The sequence below is a fragment of the Lichenostomus cassidix genome, chromosome 7 (assembly GCF_008360975.1).
Source record: "Lichenostomus cassidix isolate B80296 chromosome 7, HeHo_3.0, whole genome shotgun sequence".
Lineage (NCBI taxonomy): Eukaryota > Metazoa > Chordata > Aves > Passeriformes > Meliphagidae > Lichenostomus > Lichenostomus cassidix.
Genome location: NC_139488.1, coordinates 8750531 through 8767069, shown reverse-complemented (window position 1 = coordinate 8767069; position 16539 = coordinate 8750531). Strand labels below are relative to the sequence as shown.

Here is a 16539-nt window from a genome sequence, read left to right as displayed (position 1 = left end):
AATGACGTGAAAAGGTGAAAAATTTAAAGAAGAATTGTCAGCCTTCTGTAAAATAAACACAGCTTATGTTCCCAAGCTAGCAGCAGGTGTGTAAGCTGAAAATATGTACGGCTCAAAAGACATTCTGCAAATAAAATTTCCTTTTTTAACTGACAAAACTCTGTTTTGGAATTGATTATTTTTGTGGCTGTAGGAAGTGTTGTTGCCATCACCCAAGGATTCTTCTTGCATTTCCTAATGTCATCCTTGAAGATGGGACCTAGGGATCCACCATCACAGAGATGTGAACTGGCTAAAAACTTGCCCAAATTCCAAGTGTCTTCTCATTTCTCTGGGCAAACAAAACTGAATTGTTATGACAGCGTCAGTGGACGGGTTGAGCGGGATACTCTGAGTAAGGCAGCCTCTAGGTCAGTGGCTCAGGGTGACTGAGATGTTGGCTATATGGAAGACAAGCAAACAACATCACAGTTTCCCCTTCCACTGGAGGAGTCTTGGTGCAATCATGCAGTTGCAGGGCTTTTGGGGAATGTAGAAGTTCTTTCAGACTACTCAGCACTCAGAAGTCACAGAAGGAACCTATGGAGGTCAAATGGACCAACCATCAGCTCAGTGCTGGGCCTTGTTAAATTACTGTTGTTTCAAATACTTTACTGAACAGCTGTATCAGCATGAGATTGTCCAATGCAGCAGCATCAAGCCTTTGTGTTTAAGTCATGGAGTGATGCAGCTCTACAAGTGCATTCCCAGTTCTCAGCCAGAGCAGCCTCCAGCGAGCGAAAGGCAAATGCATATTGCCAAGAGATCAAACGCACCAGGCAGGTGAGATGCGATCAGTGTGCACATGAAGGCCTTTTTGGTCACAGCTCTCCAAGAGAGCTTTGGGGCTCTCAGCTGGACAGCATGCTGCGGCTCAGACCTCTGCCCAAACGGGGGTAACACACCCTGCTGCAGGTGCTTGGCTTGGTCTCTGCAGGCCCAGGCAGATGCCAAACCTGCTCTTAACAGCCTTCTCCCTTCCCCTGCCCCTCTGCCGAGTGCAAGAGGCCTCAAGGACGGAAAGGACCCCAGGGAGTTCATGCCTGCTCTGAACAGTCTTTGGACAACAGAGCACAAGCTGGCTGCCTCTGGGGTCAGCAGAGCCAGGCAGAGGAAGGAACAGCAGCTGTTGTGCAGCCATGCCCAAGAGAGATGGGGAGGCTGCCCTCCCTCTGCTCTCAGTTTCTTGTGTTGTGACTATTTCTTAAGCAGGGGCTGCGATTCCTCACTCATGGGGACCAGAAGCGCCAGAAGCACACCCAGGATCCAGGCACTGCCTGACAGCACTCCCTGCACCGGGATGGCTGTGCTTCTGAGTTTCAGCCACTCTGCTGCTGCTGCTGCTGCTGCTTCGTTGGCTTTTAGGCACACCCAAAGCTCACTGTTAAGCCAGGATGCTCTCTGGTTCTACCCTCTTCCTGTCCCTGTGCAGGGATGGAGCATTGCTGTGCTTTCAGGAAGCTATTCTTTAAACCTTCCAGCATTCCAAGCTCCTTTGCCCTCCGTGGCTGCTCGCCATGGAATCCCTCACAGCTGCTTTTAGAGCATACTCAAGTTGGCTCTTCCAAAATCCACGGCCTTCACTGTGTTCAGCAAGACCTTTAACTCCATGAGGCTGTGGAACTGGACCTGCAGCACAGGGACCTTTCCAGCCTGATCTGCCCTCGTTCCTCTCCGTCTCTGCACAAAACACGGCACGGAAGAGAACGGCAGCAGAGGCCTGTGTGTCCCAGGGCTCAGGTTTTGTGGTGCTTCAGCTCCAAAGAGACACAGGTAAAGGCAAGAAGCCAAACTGTTTATGAACAGATAGCGAAGCGAAGGGATGATCTGGGAGGGAAAAACGGAGTTGGGCAGGGTCTGAGGGCTGGAGGGCTGGAGGGAGGGAGCTGTCAACAGGCAGGGAGACTGCAGGAGGTCGTGGAGCTTCACACAGGATGAGCCGCGGGCAGCGTCAGCAGTGGCTGGAGCTGCAGCTGGTCCACTCTGGTGTCCAGGTGGTGTCATGTTCCCTGGTGTCTGGAGCTCTTTCAGGGACACCAGGTCAACACAGTTCTGCAGCTCTCCCCTCGAATGTCAGCTGGACATAGAGTTTTAGGAAGGAGGGGCTGTCATCTTCCCTGAGGGCTTCAAGGGCTGCAAGAACAGGAAGAGAGCCACGGTCAGAGCCCGAACTGCGGGAATCCCAGGAGACCTTCCTGCCAGGGCCATCCCACCCAGCTCTTGCCATGGCCAGGAGGGAGCAGGAGACAGCGGGATCAGCCGGAAGGTGCCGGCCACGGATCCCCGCCGTGTCCCTGAAACCCCTCCGTGCTCTGCCCACGCCAGCCCTGGTCCGCACAGGGAGCAGAGCCCTCCGCAGCCGGGCAGGGGTTGTAGCTCCGTGCGCAGGGCTTGCAGCATCCCCCGCCAGCCCCCGCTGCCCTCCCGCTGCCCTCGCTCACCCTCGCTGAGCAGCTGCAGCTCCTCCTTCTGCCCGATCATGAGCACCCCGGCGACCCCTGCGAACGCAGAGCCTGTCACGGCCCCGGGCGGCACAGCTGCCCCGCAGAGGCGCTGCCAGCCCCGGGGCCACACGGCCTCCTCCCCCGGCACGGCTCAGCCCGGGCCTCTGCCGCATCCCGACGCCCGAGGGTGCGGCTGCGAGAGCGGGGCGGCAGCAGCCCTGAGGCCAGGGGGGAGACGACGGAGGGATGGAGGGAGGGGGACGAGGGATGGAGGGAGCCCGCGTTCGTGGCTCACCGATGACCCTGATGGCCGCCTGTCGCAGGCGCTTCTGTGGGCTCTGCAGGCACGGCAGGGCCCGGCGCAGGTGCTCGGCCGCTCGGCTCTCGTCCTGTGTGAGCTGCAGAGAGCGCCGGGGCGCGGAGGGAAGGCTTGGCGCGGGCTCTGCGGCCAGCCCTGGCCTCCCCTGCCCGCAGAGCCCGCAGAGCCCGCAGGCCCGGCCGGCAGCCGCCGGCACCGCGCTTTGGAGGGGGCAGAGGGCCGGGTGCTGCCCGGGGAGCCGCCGTGCCGCCCGGGGTACCGCACAGCCCAGCTGGCCGGGGCTCCGTGGAAGGCAGCGGCGTGTGGGGAGCAGCGCCGGGCAGGAACACAGCTGGCAGCCCCGCACACTGAGCACCGGGGACAGGGGGCTTCCCCAGGCTGTCCTTACCAGGCACTCTGCGAACCTCATCCGCTGCTCCTTCTCCAGCAGCTCCTCCAGGTCCCTCCTCTTAAGGAATTGTGCCACACAAAGTAGTGCTTCGTGAGAGGCCTGGAGAGCAGCAGAGAGCCCGAGATGGCACCAGAGCCCAGGGCACAGCACCGTGTCCCTGTGCCAAGGCCAGGGGAGGCTGGAGCCTGCGAGGCGCCAAGGCAGGAGGCAGCCGAGCCCCTCCCAGGGATGCAGCAGCATCAGGCAAAACCTCACCTTTGCAACGTTCCCGTTCTCATCATGCCAATGCAGGAAGAGTGGGAGCAGGCTCTGGCTCACAAGTCCCGTGAGCGGCTGCTTTCCCTCTTCCACCACCACCTTCAGCACCTTGCAGAAGAGGCGAATGGAGAGGAGCCGCACGTGGCCGTTGTCCTGGAGGAAAGGAGAAGGCCTCAGCACCAACTGCTCCAGGCCCACCTGGGCAAAGGCCCAAAGATCTACAGGGTACAAAGTTTCTGAGCAGCACCCAGTGCCCATGGCTGGGAGCACAGAGCCTTACATTATCAAAGAGCGGTGGGAGTGGCTCAGCCAGCCTTTGGGCAATGGTGCTGGATATCTCGATGCCATTCTCCTGGAGCATCTGTGTGAGCACAGAGAGGGTCATCCCGACCATCTCTGCGTCTCCATAAGCCAGCAGCTCCACCAGGTTTGCATACAGGCCACGTATTCTTCCACCCTGTGTAGAACACAAGGCTGTGCTGTGAAGCCATGAATGGCTGCAGCACCAATGCCACCCTGGCACTGCCAGCCCCCACTGCTGCTGCAGGAGCCGGAGGCCAAAGGCCTGTCCGGATGCACTCGGGCAGCTGAAGCAGGAGGCAGAAGAGCTGAGAGCAGCTGCTTCAGCTCTGGAAGCCCAGCCAAGCTCAAGGGGTTGCATTCCCTGCCCCACGCTGCCAGCACAGCTTCAGCCACTGCCTCCTTCTCACCAGCGAGGGCTCCCTGCTGAGCACCACAAGGCCTCTGAGCTCCAGGCGCAGCCTCTCCGTGTGGTCACTCGGCAGGTGTCTTGACACAACCCTGATGGCACTGTCACCGTATTTGCTCATGTCCAGACAGTCCAGGACCTGAGAGGCAAAGGGCAGTGACAGGGGACCTGGCTGGTAGCAGCCCGGAACCGCACGGGGCTGTGCCCAGGCAGCAGCAGCACAGGGCGCGGGGACCGTCCCAGGTGGCTGCGGCTGCGAGTGGCCAGAGAGCTGCAAGGCAGCTGAGCGAGGCAGCAGTGGCCATCAGGCTCACCTCCACAAGAAATGCCAGGCCAAGCAGAGCCCAGCGCGGCTCCTGCCCGTTGAGCAGCCCGAGCAGGCGCAACGCGATGCTGGAACACAGGCTGGTGGAAACACTGCACATCTCCCTGTCAGGGGGAAAAAGGCACCAAGACCCTGAGCCAGCCGTGTAGGCAAACCTTTTCCAGGACTGACTCACACAGGTCTGATCTTTCCCCAGCACCCTGTGAAGGGATGTGGGCCCTTTGGGAGGTGGCTGCTCCTGGGCACCCTCCTCTGCCAGCCTTTTCCAGTCTGCTTGGCCATCCCTTGGTGACAAGGCCCTATCGCCCACAACCACGGGGACGGCGTGGGGCACTCCGGGCACAGGGCACGAGTGCCGGGGGCAGCAGGGAGAAGGGGGACTCACCTGGCCAGCAGACCCACTGCGTAGTGCTGGGTGTCGGCACAGAGGAGTGTGTCCCAGACGCGCCTGCGCTCCAAAGCCACCACCTCGTCATCGCAGCACAATTGGCAGAGCAGAGCCTTCATGGTCTGCACTGCAAACCTGTGTGCAGAGCAAAGCCCAGGTCATGGTGGGAGCACTGGCCCTGGCCACAAGGGCATGGGAAGGACAGGACAAGTGGGACCTGTTGGGGCTGGTGGGAAGGCGGTGTTCCTCCTGGCATGCTCTGTGTAATTTTTCGACGTCCTCTGGCATCTGCCCTCTGGTGATGGAAATTTGGGAGAGCAGAGCCACAAACAGGCGGTTGAAATGGTGTGTCATCGCCTTGCGGCACTGGGGCTCCTGCGCAATCGCCCACAGTGCCACAGTCGCCTGCAAAAGACAAAGCACCCTGAGACGGCGCTCAGTGCCAAGGTGTCCACGTGGCAGGGCCCGAGGGGAGAAGCAGGGGGAGCAGCCAGCCTGCTGCTGCCCCTGAGCCTGGCCTAGCCCAGGTTTCAGCCCAGCGCCCGAGGCAGGGAGATGCAGGGTGGGGAGAGGATGGAGAGCTGCCGGAGAGGCGACCTGCAGGGCGAGCAAAGGCCAATTCCAGAAACTCACAGCCAGGGCAAAGACGTCCTTCTTGAGATAATAGCAGAAGGTCAGGCTGTGCTGTGGCCTGTCCTCCATCACGCAGAGCAGCGCTGGAAGCACCTTCTGCATTGTTGGTTCCGAGGAGCCCAGGGTTCTCCACATGGCTGCAGCAGCTCTGTGGGACCAGAGCTCTGCATCAGTACCGTGCCCCGTGCAGCTGAGTTTGGGCTGTGTGACAGAGCCCCGGGGCCCTGAGGGGCAGGGAGGGAGCGTGGCAGCAGGCTTAGGAAACAGAGGGGCCTGAGGGTCCTGGAGCTCTCTGCCTGTCTGGCAGACCCCACTGGACGGGCTCTGCAGGGTGATGGACCCCAAAGGCTGCTGAGCCCTGAGCTCTCAAGGCAGTTGTGCCCTGTACCTGTCACAGCTTGGGGCACAGTGCAGGAGGGTCGTCACCATGTCATCAGGGTGCTCCACAGCCATCCTCAGGATGGCACTTCGCAGGCTGGCATCTATGGTGACACGGCGCTTGAGCCTCTCATGAATTGTCCTCACCTTGATCTGCACCTGGAGGAGGCATGGGGAAGACGTGGAGCGCTTTCCAAGGGAGCAACTTGCCCGCTGTTCCCCAAGAAGTGCTTCCCTTCCCAACACACTGCGCTGCCCTCAAAGGCTGAGGGGGCCCAGCGGACATGGCTTGAGGGGCCACAGGATCCTGGGAGGCCTCTGGCCCTGGCCCCAGGCTGCTCAGCTTCTGCTGAAAAGAAACACCATTGTCCTCCAGAAAATGCAGAGCAAGAGCATGACTCACAGTCATATCAGGTGAGGCAGTAGTATTTGCCATGCCTGGAGTCTCCTGTCCGCTGTCCCTGATGGCTGTGCCCCGGCTTGGTGCTGTGGCAGAGTCTGCTGCGCTCTCCATGGATCCAGTGCCGACACCCTGCTTTCCCTGATGGTCAGTGGGCTTGCAGTCAGGCTCGGCCGTGCCCTGGGCTCCTGCGGTGGTGCTCCCTCTACGCCGGAGGCGCAGGAACCTCCGGAGTATCTGCAGGAGAACGCAGGTTGGGAAGAGAGGGACGTTCCATGGAGCGCTCCATGCTCAGCGGAGCTCGGCTGAGCAGCAACAGCGGGCCCAGCCCAGGTGGGGATGGCTGCAGGTACCTGCACTGCTCTGCGGAAGCGGCCAGGGGCGGGGGGGTCCTGTTCTCCTGTCCGGTCCCTGCCTGCACCTGGCAAAGAGCGAGCACAGCCGGGGATGAGGGGCTGCGGGAGAGGCCGGAGGACACGGCCCAGCCCTGCGCTGCCCAGGCAGGGACAGCCCCGGGATGCCCAGGGCATGGAGCACGGCCGCCGGTGGGGGCAGCCCCGGCCCCTGTTCCGTCCTGTCCGTGGCCATGTCCGCAGGGGCTGGGATGGGACGGGGTCAAGCTGGCCGCAGGCAGCAGCCCTGAGGCCCAGCTGTGCCACTCACCAGCCTGCAGTGGCTGGAACTGCTCCAGCTCATCAGGCTGCTGCGCTGGGGCAGCTGCAGGGCCTTTCTTCTTCCTCCCCCTGAGTAGGCTGAGCAATCTGCCCGCCATGTCCCTGTCAGACCTCGAGGGCTTCTGCAGGAGGGATGCCCTCGGGAAAGGTCTGAGGCAGCAGGTCCCGCAGTGGTGTCTTGAGGGGACCTGCCACAGGGTAGCCTCAGGAAAAGCACAGGACAGGAAGTCCTGTGCTCTGCTGTCGAGGGCTCCTGCCCCAATGACAGGAGTATCCTCGACAGCGACTGAGGTCCCTGAATCCCTGGTCTGGCCTTGGTGACAGTGGCCTCAGGGATGGGAGATGCTGTGGAAAACCTCCAAGCGATCAAATGCTGCAGTCTGACCGCAAGGTCAGCTGCAGCAGTAGCGCGTCGGAAGAGCTCCGGGGCAGCAACGAACGAGCCGTCCTGTCCCGTCGCGAGCACCGAGCACTCTGGCGTGGCTGCGTTGCCACCAGCGCCTATGTCACGGCGTGTCACAAAGGGCCCTCGGACACCCCATCGCACTCCACGGTTACCATGCTGCGCCGTGTCACAAAGGGGCCCTTGGACACACTGCCACCTGCCCTGGGGCTGCCCCCACCCCACCCAAAGTGACCCGGGTTGAAGGAATGCTTTGCCCTGAGTGCCTAAGACAGCCCGACAGGAATTTCAGGGGCAGCTCAAACAAGAAGCAAACGCTCCCCTGCTCTGCGGGCTCAGGGCAGCAGCAGCAGGAGTCCCCACAGCTGGAAGGGCACAGGGCCTTCCACAGAAGCTGGCACAGCCTCCTTGGGACAAGTCCCGGCTGCTGGCCATCCCAAACACAGGGGTGTGACACACACAGGGAAGGTGTGGGCCAAGGCATGAATGCTGCTCTGAGCCCTGGGGCCCGGGGAGCACTGCAGTCAGCAGCTGTGGCAGAGTCCCTGCCGAAGCAGACCTGCCACCCCTCGAGCCCTGGCTGTGTTTCTGCCCGTCTGCTGCCCCAGAGACCTGTGCCCCGGGGAGCTTCTCTGCCGGGGGGCAGCCAAAGCCAGTGTGCACTGCTGTCTGTGCTCCTTCCTGCAGCTTGGCAGGAGCACCTGGAGCCACTCGTGGCAGCACTTGGTATCTGTCCAAAGATCTCAGTCCATCCTGGAATTATTTTCTCATTGGAGAGATCTCGTGCAGCACACAAACATCTGCCGCGAAGGCACAGAACAACCTGGCATTTAGTCATCCTACATTCAGGAAGGCGTTACTTCCCATTGCTCAACTCACGGAGCTCAAAAAAGCTGCAAACTTCCTAAATCAATTGGTATGGCCTAAGACGGCCATAGAAATGATTTGCAAGTTTGCTTCCCATCTCAAACCAGCAATTCATTTACCTTAACGTCATCCATTGGGAGTCACTTAAAAAAAACAAGCACTAAGCAGAGGCAATTAAAAAAGGCCATTCTTTGTTTTGCAAGGGTTTTTCTATGAAGGGATAATATTATAAAATTTTTTTTAAGGAATAAAAGCTTTCAAGGAATGAAAGTTCCCTCACTGTTACAAAAGTACCCCAAACAAATGAGTGTACTGCAGAAAGACTAATCCTCTCTCTGACACAGACATCTAAGTGGCCAATAAAGTGCAGCTCTCCCCTCCTGTTCCCTGCATGAGGAATCAAATTCCAGCCTAGACCCCTCACCTTCCGGAAAACTGCTTCCCCGACACCCCCACAAACACCAACCTCCCCCAAGCACCCCGACCGGGCCTGATCCCACCCTCCCGCAGACCCCCTGGTTCCCTGCAGATGCCGTGGGATGGCACTCAGGGGGATCTGCTCCAAGGCCTTCCCCAGTACCAAGCTCAGGCTGCCAGGCCTGCGGTTCCTGGACCATCCTTCCCACCCTTCCCATGCACGGGTGTTACGTTGGCTCATTTCTGGTCAACTGGGACTTCTCAGGTTAACCAGGACTGCTGGTAAAGGATCGAGAGCAGCTTGGCAAGCTCTTTCACCAGCTGCCTCTTCCCTCTTGGGTGAGGTAGAACATCCCACAGGAAAGCAACTGGCGTTGCAAGGTGTGGGAGGCATCGCTCGGGTTCAGGGAGACCCCTGAGCACTGGTGTGTCCTGAGGGAACACCCTTGTGCTTGACACGCAGGTTCTGCCCACGCTGCACACCAGCTGCCTCCGTTTGCAGCACCTCTCCTGGCCAGCAGCCTGGCGTGGATGCTGCAGGGCACTGCTGGGGCACAGGCTGGCAGGACTGGCTGTCTCGTGTGCACGCAGCACCCCTGACAGCCCCAGGCTCATCCCAAAAGCAGACAAACACTGATGTGTCGCCAGAGAGGGGCAAGGAGCACTCAGCTCCTCTCGGGGTCCTCGGCTGTGCTGCTCCAGAACATGCCCTGATTCTGAGGCCTGCTAATGCCCAGCTGCCAAAAACGCCCACTTGTTCTCTCCAGGATGCACAGGAAGAGCCAACAAGCGGGATGCTTTGGGAGCCAAACCTTGCAAGCCTTTTCTGAGGCCGGGGACACAGCAAGATCAGCCGAGAGTGCAGGGAAGGACTGTCCAGGGTGCCTGGAGAGCCCACACAGCCCAGCTCCGTGCTGGCCCATGCAAAATCAAGTAGTTCTGCCCCTCCACTTTCCCCATAACATCTGGTGGCTGGCTTAAGGGAAGATGACAGCCAGGCATCCAGATGTTGGCAGGGTTATTTATAGTCTTTAAACAATACTTACACTACCAAGCCCTTTTCAAAGGCAAATGTTGGCTAAATATACTGTGCATTGAACTTTATTGTGTTTGCCTCTTGACTGTATATTTTCTTATAAAGGAAAAAATATAAATTATTTTCCTAAGAATATCCGTTAAGTGCTTATTAATCTGCTGATTGAAATGCACTTCAAGAGAGATACTAAAAGTGTATTAAAAGTCCATAGAATCACATAGCTTTTCGATGTGCTTCTGATTTTCCATAAGAGGACTATTTCCTTGTTCAAAAAAAAGCTAAAGAAAACTTATTTTCTAGTACAATCTGTAAGACTTTTCTTAAAGGATTGGAGGTTAAAAGGCAGATGTGTTAGTTTTGTATATGGTACACAACTGACCTGAGGGAAAGCAGCCTGCAAGAAACCTCTCACAAGGACTAACTATCTCTGTATATTCCCGTGTTTGAGTTGATGCTTGCAGACAAGCAAAGGCTGATGTCAGAGTTCTGAAGGCCAAATTAAGATGAAGTTTTTCTAGGTTTCTTTGAAGAGGAAAGCATTTTGGACTATCTTTCGGTTCCTGTAACTCAAGTCTCCTTGACAGCCTATTATTTGTTCAGTCATTACATTCTCTTGATTCTTTCTGACAAAGTTATCAAACACCCCACTGGGAGCACAGCCAAAAAAACATTCACCTCTATACAAAGGGCCAAATCCGGACAAAGAATGCACAGCTGGAGTGAATGCACAGCTGGAGTAAATCCACTGTTTGGTCAGAAAATAGAGCTAAATGGAGATTTCTGCTGCACCTTTTCACTGCTGGTGCAAATCCAAGGCATAGAAAGAACATGATATAGGGAGAAATAAAATGTGCAGCTCAGCAATGCAAGTGTGTCCCCACACTAGCACTCCTGTACAAATAGCCACAGTAGTCCTTAGATTAAATATACAGAGATGTGCTTTTATTTTCCCTTTATTGGCTCTCTATTATCTATTACTCCATCCGTAAGGAAGATGGTATTTCTTTGTTTTTATCTTGATCACAGCTGCAACGGGAAAAATTAATCCTTGTTCAACAATGCATGCAGTGCAGTAAATTATAGCACCTTTATTTAATGCTTACTTCTTGTTACTTTTGATATGCTTATTGCTTTTTATTTTATTGTAATTATTGCTCAGCTTTTCATGGTTTTTGTTTTAATAATCTGGGGTTCTTTCTTTGGCATGTCCAAAGTTCTGAGTTCCCAGTCACCCTTCATTCTGCACTATGGTCAGATCTGGTGTATCAAAACAGATGCCACCAGCATGCAACCTCTTATCAGTTTCTGAAGAACTCATAGTGACTCCTGGAGATGAATGTGGTGACCTTTACTATCCATCTGATAGCTAGATTTAATGATTACAGGTGCCTTGCCATTTCACTGGTGTCAACAATGGTTAGCACATTAAGTACTACCAAACACATCATAACTTGTGCTGAGTCCATCTTAGTTTAAACAGAAAGTCTCCCTCTTTGCTGCAGCTTACTTGTACTTAATCTTGCAGTCCAGTCATTATATAGCTGGTCTAAAACTGTTTTTTTTGTTTATCTGTGTACATATATATGTATTTATATGTTCGTATATACATGCGAACACACATCTCACAGACGAAGGAACAACTGAACATGGCGAGTGCCTTAAGAGGAAACTGCTGAGAGTGAAGGAGGTGAGAGAAGAAAGAAAATTAATTTATTTAATTTTACTGGAACACTTGGACCCTTGTTTTACAAGGTCCCATAATAACATGGAAGCATTCCTTATCACTCATACAAAGGTGATAGTTTTGGTCAGTGCAACTTCCAAGCTTTCCACCCCTGAGACAGAGCTCCAAAATCGTCACTTTTCTTTTCACAAGGTAGAATTCCTCTGCTGTACATTTTAAGAAATATGATTCACCTTGTAAAAGGCAACAATCTGTCAGCTCTGGGTTCAGGTACCTGCTTATCTCAACTGCTAGTGATTTTCTCCAAGTACAGGAGTGCAGGCAGATAAGGAGTGTCAGCATACTGCAAATACACCATCATCTTCTGCTGAGACAGACAAACTAGGAACATGTGCTCTTTTAACCTGAAGCTAGCATTACATTGGCCATTAGGAAGATGGGCTTTTAAACAGGACTGTTGTTGGTTACTGATTACTTTGTGAACAAGACTATTTAATGGACCCTAATTTCCTGGAACTAATTCATTCTTTGGGATCTGGAAGTAATTTTGGAACAATGCAACAGGTGATGCTAATAATTATCAGAGCGATTTCTCTCTGTATAAAACTAAATCTCTAAATCAAGATATATATTTTTCTCTTTTTCCTGATGCTTAATCCCTAAAGTACTTTACAAAAGAAGGTAGCACAGTTATAGAAATAAAATAGCAGGAGATGGAGATAAATTGAAATGCAAAATAAACAATTAATGAAATATGTATTTTTTTTGCTGCACATTGGGACAGCCTGCCCAGGGCAGTGGTGGAGTCACCATCCCTGAAGGTATTTAAAAGGCGTGTAGATGTGCCCTTAGGGACATGGTTTAGTGGAGGATTTAACAGTGCTGGGGAAACAGTTGGACTCGATGATCTTAGAGGTCTCTTCCAACCCACAAAAATTCTCTGATTCTGTGTTCCAAGGTGCTGCCAAATATTGCACCTTGGTCAATGAAGTTCCCTTTTCCATGCTTGGGTTTAAGACAGAGGATGTGCAGTCCATCTGAGAGCACAAGTGTTTGCCGGTATTTTGACAGCTTTTGCTGCTTGGTACCTCAGGTGGGGTTTTCCATTCAGTAAGAAACAATAGAAATGAGACGTGGGTGTTGTAGCTAAAGCAAAATCCAGCCCACAGGACTTTGTGCAGCCAGCATACACAGGGTGGCCAGGAAGGCCACCCCCTCTTTACCTGCATTGCTTTTAACTGCATTGTGTTGCACAGTGCAGGTTAAAACACACAGTTTTTCCTGCATCTACGATTTGGTCTTTATATCTGATGCAGAAACCTTTCCTTGCATCCAAGAAGTTCCTGCTCCTTTGCAGCTGTTCATCAGCTGAACCCTGGTGGGGTTTCTGTGCAGGTGTAGCGATATGTTCAGGCAAGTGCAAGTTTCTGGCTGCTGCTGGCAAATCTCACCTTGAATCAAACTAAGCCATTTCTCAAGGCCCCTTGCCTTTTCACAAATGAAGTTTCAGCCAAGATTTCAGTAGCAAAGTAATGACAAGAAACCACCAAAAGCAGGAATGCAAGAAAATTGGCTGTTTATGGTTCCCCTTTCCAAGTCCTCCTTTCCGGCACTCTCTTGTGTTTATGTGCTAGGCAGCAAAATGCTCTGCTCTTCTCTGTATAAATCAGCTATTTGATGTTTGCTAGGCCAATTCATATATTTTTATTGATTATATCCACGACTCTAATAATGACACTATTTGCAGAAATCAAAGTGGAACATGTGGAAATAGCAGTAATCTTTTTAAGTAAAGTAATTCCAAAGAAAAAGGTACATGCTTCTCCATTTATTGAAAATATATTTTTAATGCAGCTCGTTGGTATTTATTTGAATTAGACTGATGTGGCAAAAATCTAGACAAAATATGAAATATGATACCTATCATAGTCCTTATTAATATTTAATATTTTAATGTGTAGCTACAGCCACAAATAAAAATATTATTCTCTCATTCAGCTCTCACAGCTTGTATTATTTTTATGAAAACTAGATTCTCATTATACTTGCTGGTTTTAATCAGTAATATGATTTCCCTCTCAGTGCCAGGCAGTTTGTGAAAAATGAGGCATTTCCTGAAAAACTCTCAGTTACAATGTTTTAGAATCAAAACCCCTTACCTTAATTTCATAGAGAATGATCACTCAAACTGATTCCCTGAAACAGTCTGGCAAAAGTCTGTCTTGTTTTTATCTCAGATGTGTATTGTCCCAACTAAAAACTGTTTGATTTGCGCAGTTCAAAGCAGAAGCAAAGGAAAACAATTTTTATAAGGATTTTGAAAGGTTTTAATCAAAGGTAAGAAGGTTGTTTTGATTTGGTTTCTTTCAGTGGTTTTTTTTTTTCAAAAATTATTTTCTCTTTCCTACACTATTTTCAAAATCAGAAAAACTTGAAGCCAGCTAAAAGAGCTTACACTGTGAAGGACAGGAACCTCCACAAAGGACATTTATGATCAATGACAACAGAAGGAGTATATGTGTGAGTGGCACACTATCTTTACTGGACATGGAAGCAAATATTTCTGTTTGCAGAAGCCACAAATAAAGAAATCAGATGTAGCTTGGATAACAAACAAGGACCCAGCATTGTGAGGGCCACAGGTTATAAGCAGCTCTGACACCATTATCACCTTTCCAAATAGGACATAAGATGTAGTCAGATGACAGCATTTTCTGCAAAGCAGTACTTTTAATAAGCACTCCACTGTAATTTATTATATTACTGCATGGAATACAAACAGGTAAAATGATCACTCTGAAGATTAAACTAGTGGAAGACAATACAAGTTCAGGTTAGTTTTTCCTCTTCACTAGATATTGCTACTCCTGTTATGTTTGTTTCTGGCAAATCTATAGTAGCTCACTTGAAAAACCACTGTATTTCCAAGAGAGCCCTGAATGCACCAAGTACTCTTGGAAATTTAGGCTTAATCGTGAATTTTATGCATTCAGAAATTTGGTAGTGACCTTCTCCGAGACAGTACCTTCTGCCAGCAATGAAGAGAGTAATACAGATCGCATTTGAAAGTGGGAAAGGAGTGCGCATATGCAAGTTTCCCAAAGTACAGAATCAGTATTTGCCAACTGCTTTGTTTCAGATGTTAGATATTTCCTAGGGACAGCATCAAAACTTGGTAATAGATGATCACTTTAGTGACTACTGGGAAATGAAAGCATTTTATGGCAACTGCTGTAGCTGCTGCAATACACTTTAATCTCCGACCTGAAATACAGCTGGTACTTCAGAGCAAACAAAAGAGGACCCAGGATCAAATTTCTTGCTGTTCTGCATCTTGTATCATCATTTACGATTGTGAAAAGAGGAATAAATCATCTGCTTTTCAGACTTGATTGTACTGTGTACCCACTGTACAGAAGGATGAAGGATGGCACAGGTAGGAAGACAATGGGGAATATGCCCACAGGGATTTATGTCTGCACTGCTAGGCAGTTTGGGTTTTGAGCTCTCATGGTTTTCCCTTTGGACAGAATGATATTTAGGGAAGACACTTTATGCACATGTAAGAGAAACCAATACATTATTTAACAATTGTGTGTTGCCATGTGCCGATTGTTGTTTGCAAAAATATACCATATACTGAGAAACTAAATAATTCAGGATGGCTATCCTGTTCCCATATACACATATTGTAAACAAAACAGGAAAACTCCATTTGCTGCCCTTGTCAGTAAAAATCAGTAAATGAGATTTTCTGTGATGAGTGCAGGCAATGTGGCAGAAACTAAGAGTTATGAATACTGAAGTAACAAAGTTTTGTATTGTCTATTATATAATAGTCAGTAGATTAATAGGTGAGTAATACTACTGACACCACTGGACCCTTGTCCTGGATTTTTCAAAAGTCCTATATGTGAATGTATACCTTTAAGTGTTTATGGGAGAGGAAAAATTTATATTCGGCATACCATTTTGGGGTTTTATAACCAATGACAGAATATTCAAACTGCCAGTATTGTCTGTATGTTAGCTGCTAGAAACCCAGACTACCATTTCAGATGCAGCAAACTTAAGTTATTAAATGTCATCCCTGCACTGGTACAAACACCACAAAATATGAGACAAAACAAACAAAAATAAAATATGACAGACATGTAAGTGTCAAACCAAATTTGTGCCTTGGTAACCCAGTTTGCAGTGTAGATAGCAAGACCCCAGCATTTAGATTTGTTCTGCATTTCAGGGTGTTATTGTGGTTCCCAATATTTATGTTTCCGTACATTCACTGCCTTGGTAGTCCAAGGGAACTTCTAGCTCTTGTGAGATGAGCCAAATTTCTAAATCCTGCTCAGAGATTCACAAACTCCCTCTGACCATGCAGTATGTTCAGATACTGCAAAGAGCTTCTCCATGGGATCAGCTTTACAGGTCAGTGGCAAAGCAGAGGCATCGCTCTTTGTCATGTCCACCTGAATGCTCAATACAGCCATTCCTAGAGTTAAAGTTTCCAAGCTAATGGCAGAACTGATTGACCCTCATGCTCTAGGAGAAGTGAAGCTTTTTAAGCAGAGACGTTTTCATTGTTGGATGAAGAGTGACATTTCCAGTACTTCTGAGGGAAGAACAGTAGCAGAACTAGCAAAATCTGTAACACTGACAGAGATGTGTGTTGATATTGCATCACGTTTTTCTGGAAGCTCTATTTTGGTATGGAAAATTCAAAGGCTTTTAAATTAACATAAATATTGCTAAATACATTAAAGAATTGAAACATATGTTTACAATAAAAGATAAGCCTGCATTATTTAATATATGAAGGAATGTGAATCAGTCTGACAACAGTCCCTGATTTAAAAAATTTTTCTCCGTAAAATTTTCTCTTCAGTCAGATTTTAAAAAATACTTAATTCCTTCTCCCTACAAATGAAGGCAGTGTAAACCTTTAAGAGGGCTGGTACAGCTTTCCTCCCCATAGCTAGTGTTTCCATTCTGTGCTGCAGTGGAGATTTCTACATAAAATGGGAAGCAAACTTCAAGAGAAGATCCAAATGTGGTTAATGTTGTCATTCTCAAGTCACTGAGGAAACATTCAGACTGTGGTTTACTTAAGTGAAACTATTTGGTCACAATGTTTGAGTTGCATCACCTCTTTATCGTGATCAGTGGCTAGAATA

The 16539-nt window shown here is 50.8% G+C and overlaps 1 protein-coding gene across 1 annotated transcript; it reads right to left on the bottom strand.

Annotated features, from left to right (window-relative positions):
• Window positions 1-1813: 1813 nt before the first annotated feature.
• LOC146434481 (uncharacterized) lies at window positions 1814-4224 on the bottom strand. Its single transcript, XM_085066052.1, has 7 exons — window positions 4162-4224; window positions 3732-3908; window positions 3449-3604; window positions 3191-3292; window positions 2779-2881; window positions 2481-2537; window positions 1814-2172 (listed from the first exon to the last, which is right to left on the bottom strand). The coding sequence occupies exons 2-7, from the start codon at window positions 3843-3845 to the stop codon at window positions 2081-2083; spliced, it is 624 nt and encodes a 207-aa protein (XP_084922178.1). The 5' UTR covers window positions 3846-3908; window positions 4162-4224; the 3' UTR covers window positions 1814-2080.
• Window positions 4225-16539: the final 12315 nt, after the last annotated feature.

Excerpts from the sequence above, each read along its gene's own strand:
- LOC146434481 (XM_085066052.1), bottom strand. The coding sequence starts at position 3,845 with ATGGTCGGGATGACCCTCTCTGTGCTCACACAGATGCTCCAGGAGAAT. Across the intron at positions 3,605-3,731 it reads TCCCACCGCTCTTTGATAAT|GACAACGGCCACGTGCGGCT; the intron begins GTAAGGCTCTGT and ends CCTTTCCTCCAG. Across the intron at positions 2,538-2,778 it reads GGCGGCCATCAGGGTCATCG|GGGTCGCCGGGGTGCTCATG; the intron begins GTGAGCCACGAA and ends CTGCGTTCGCAG.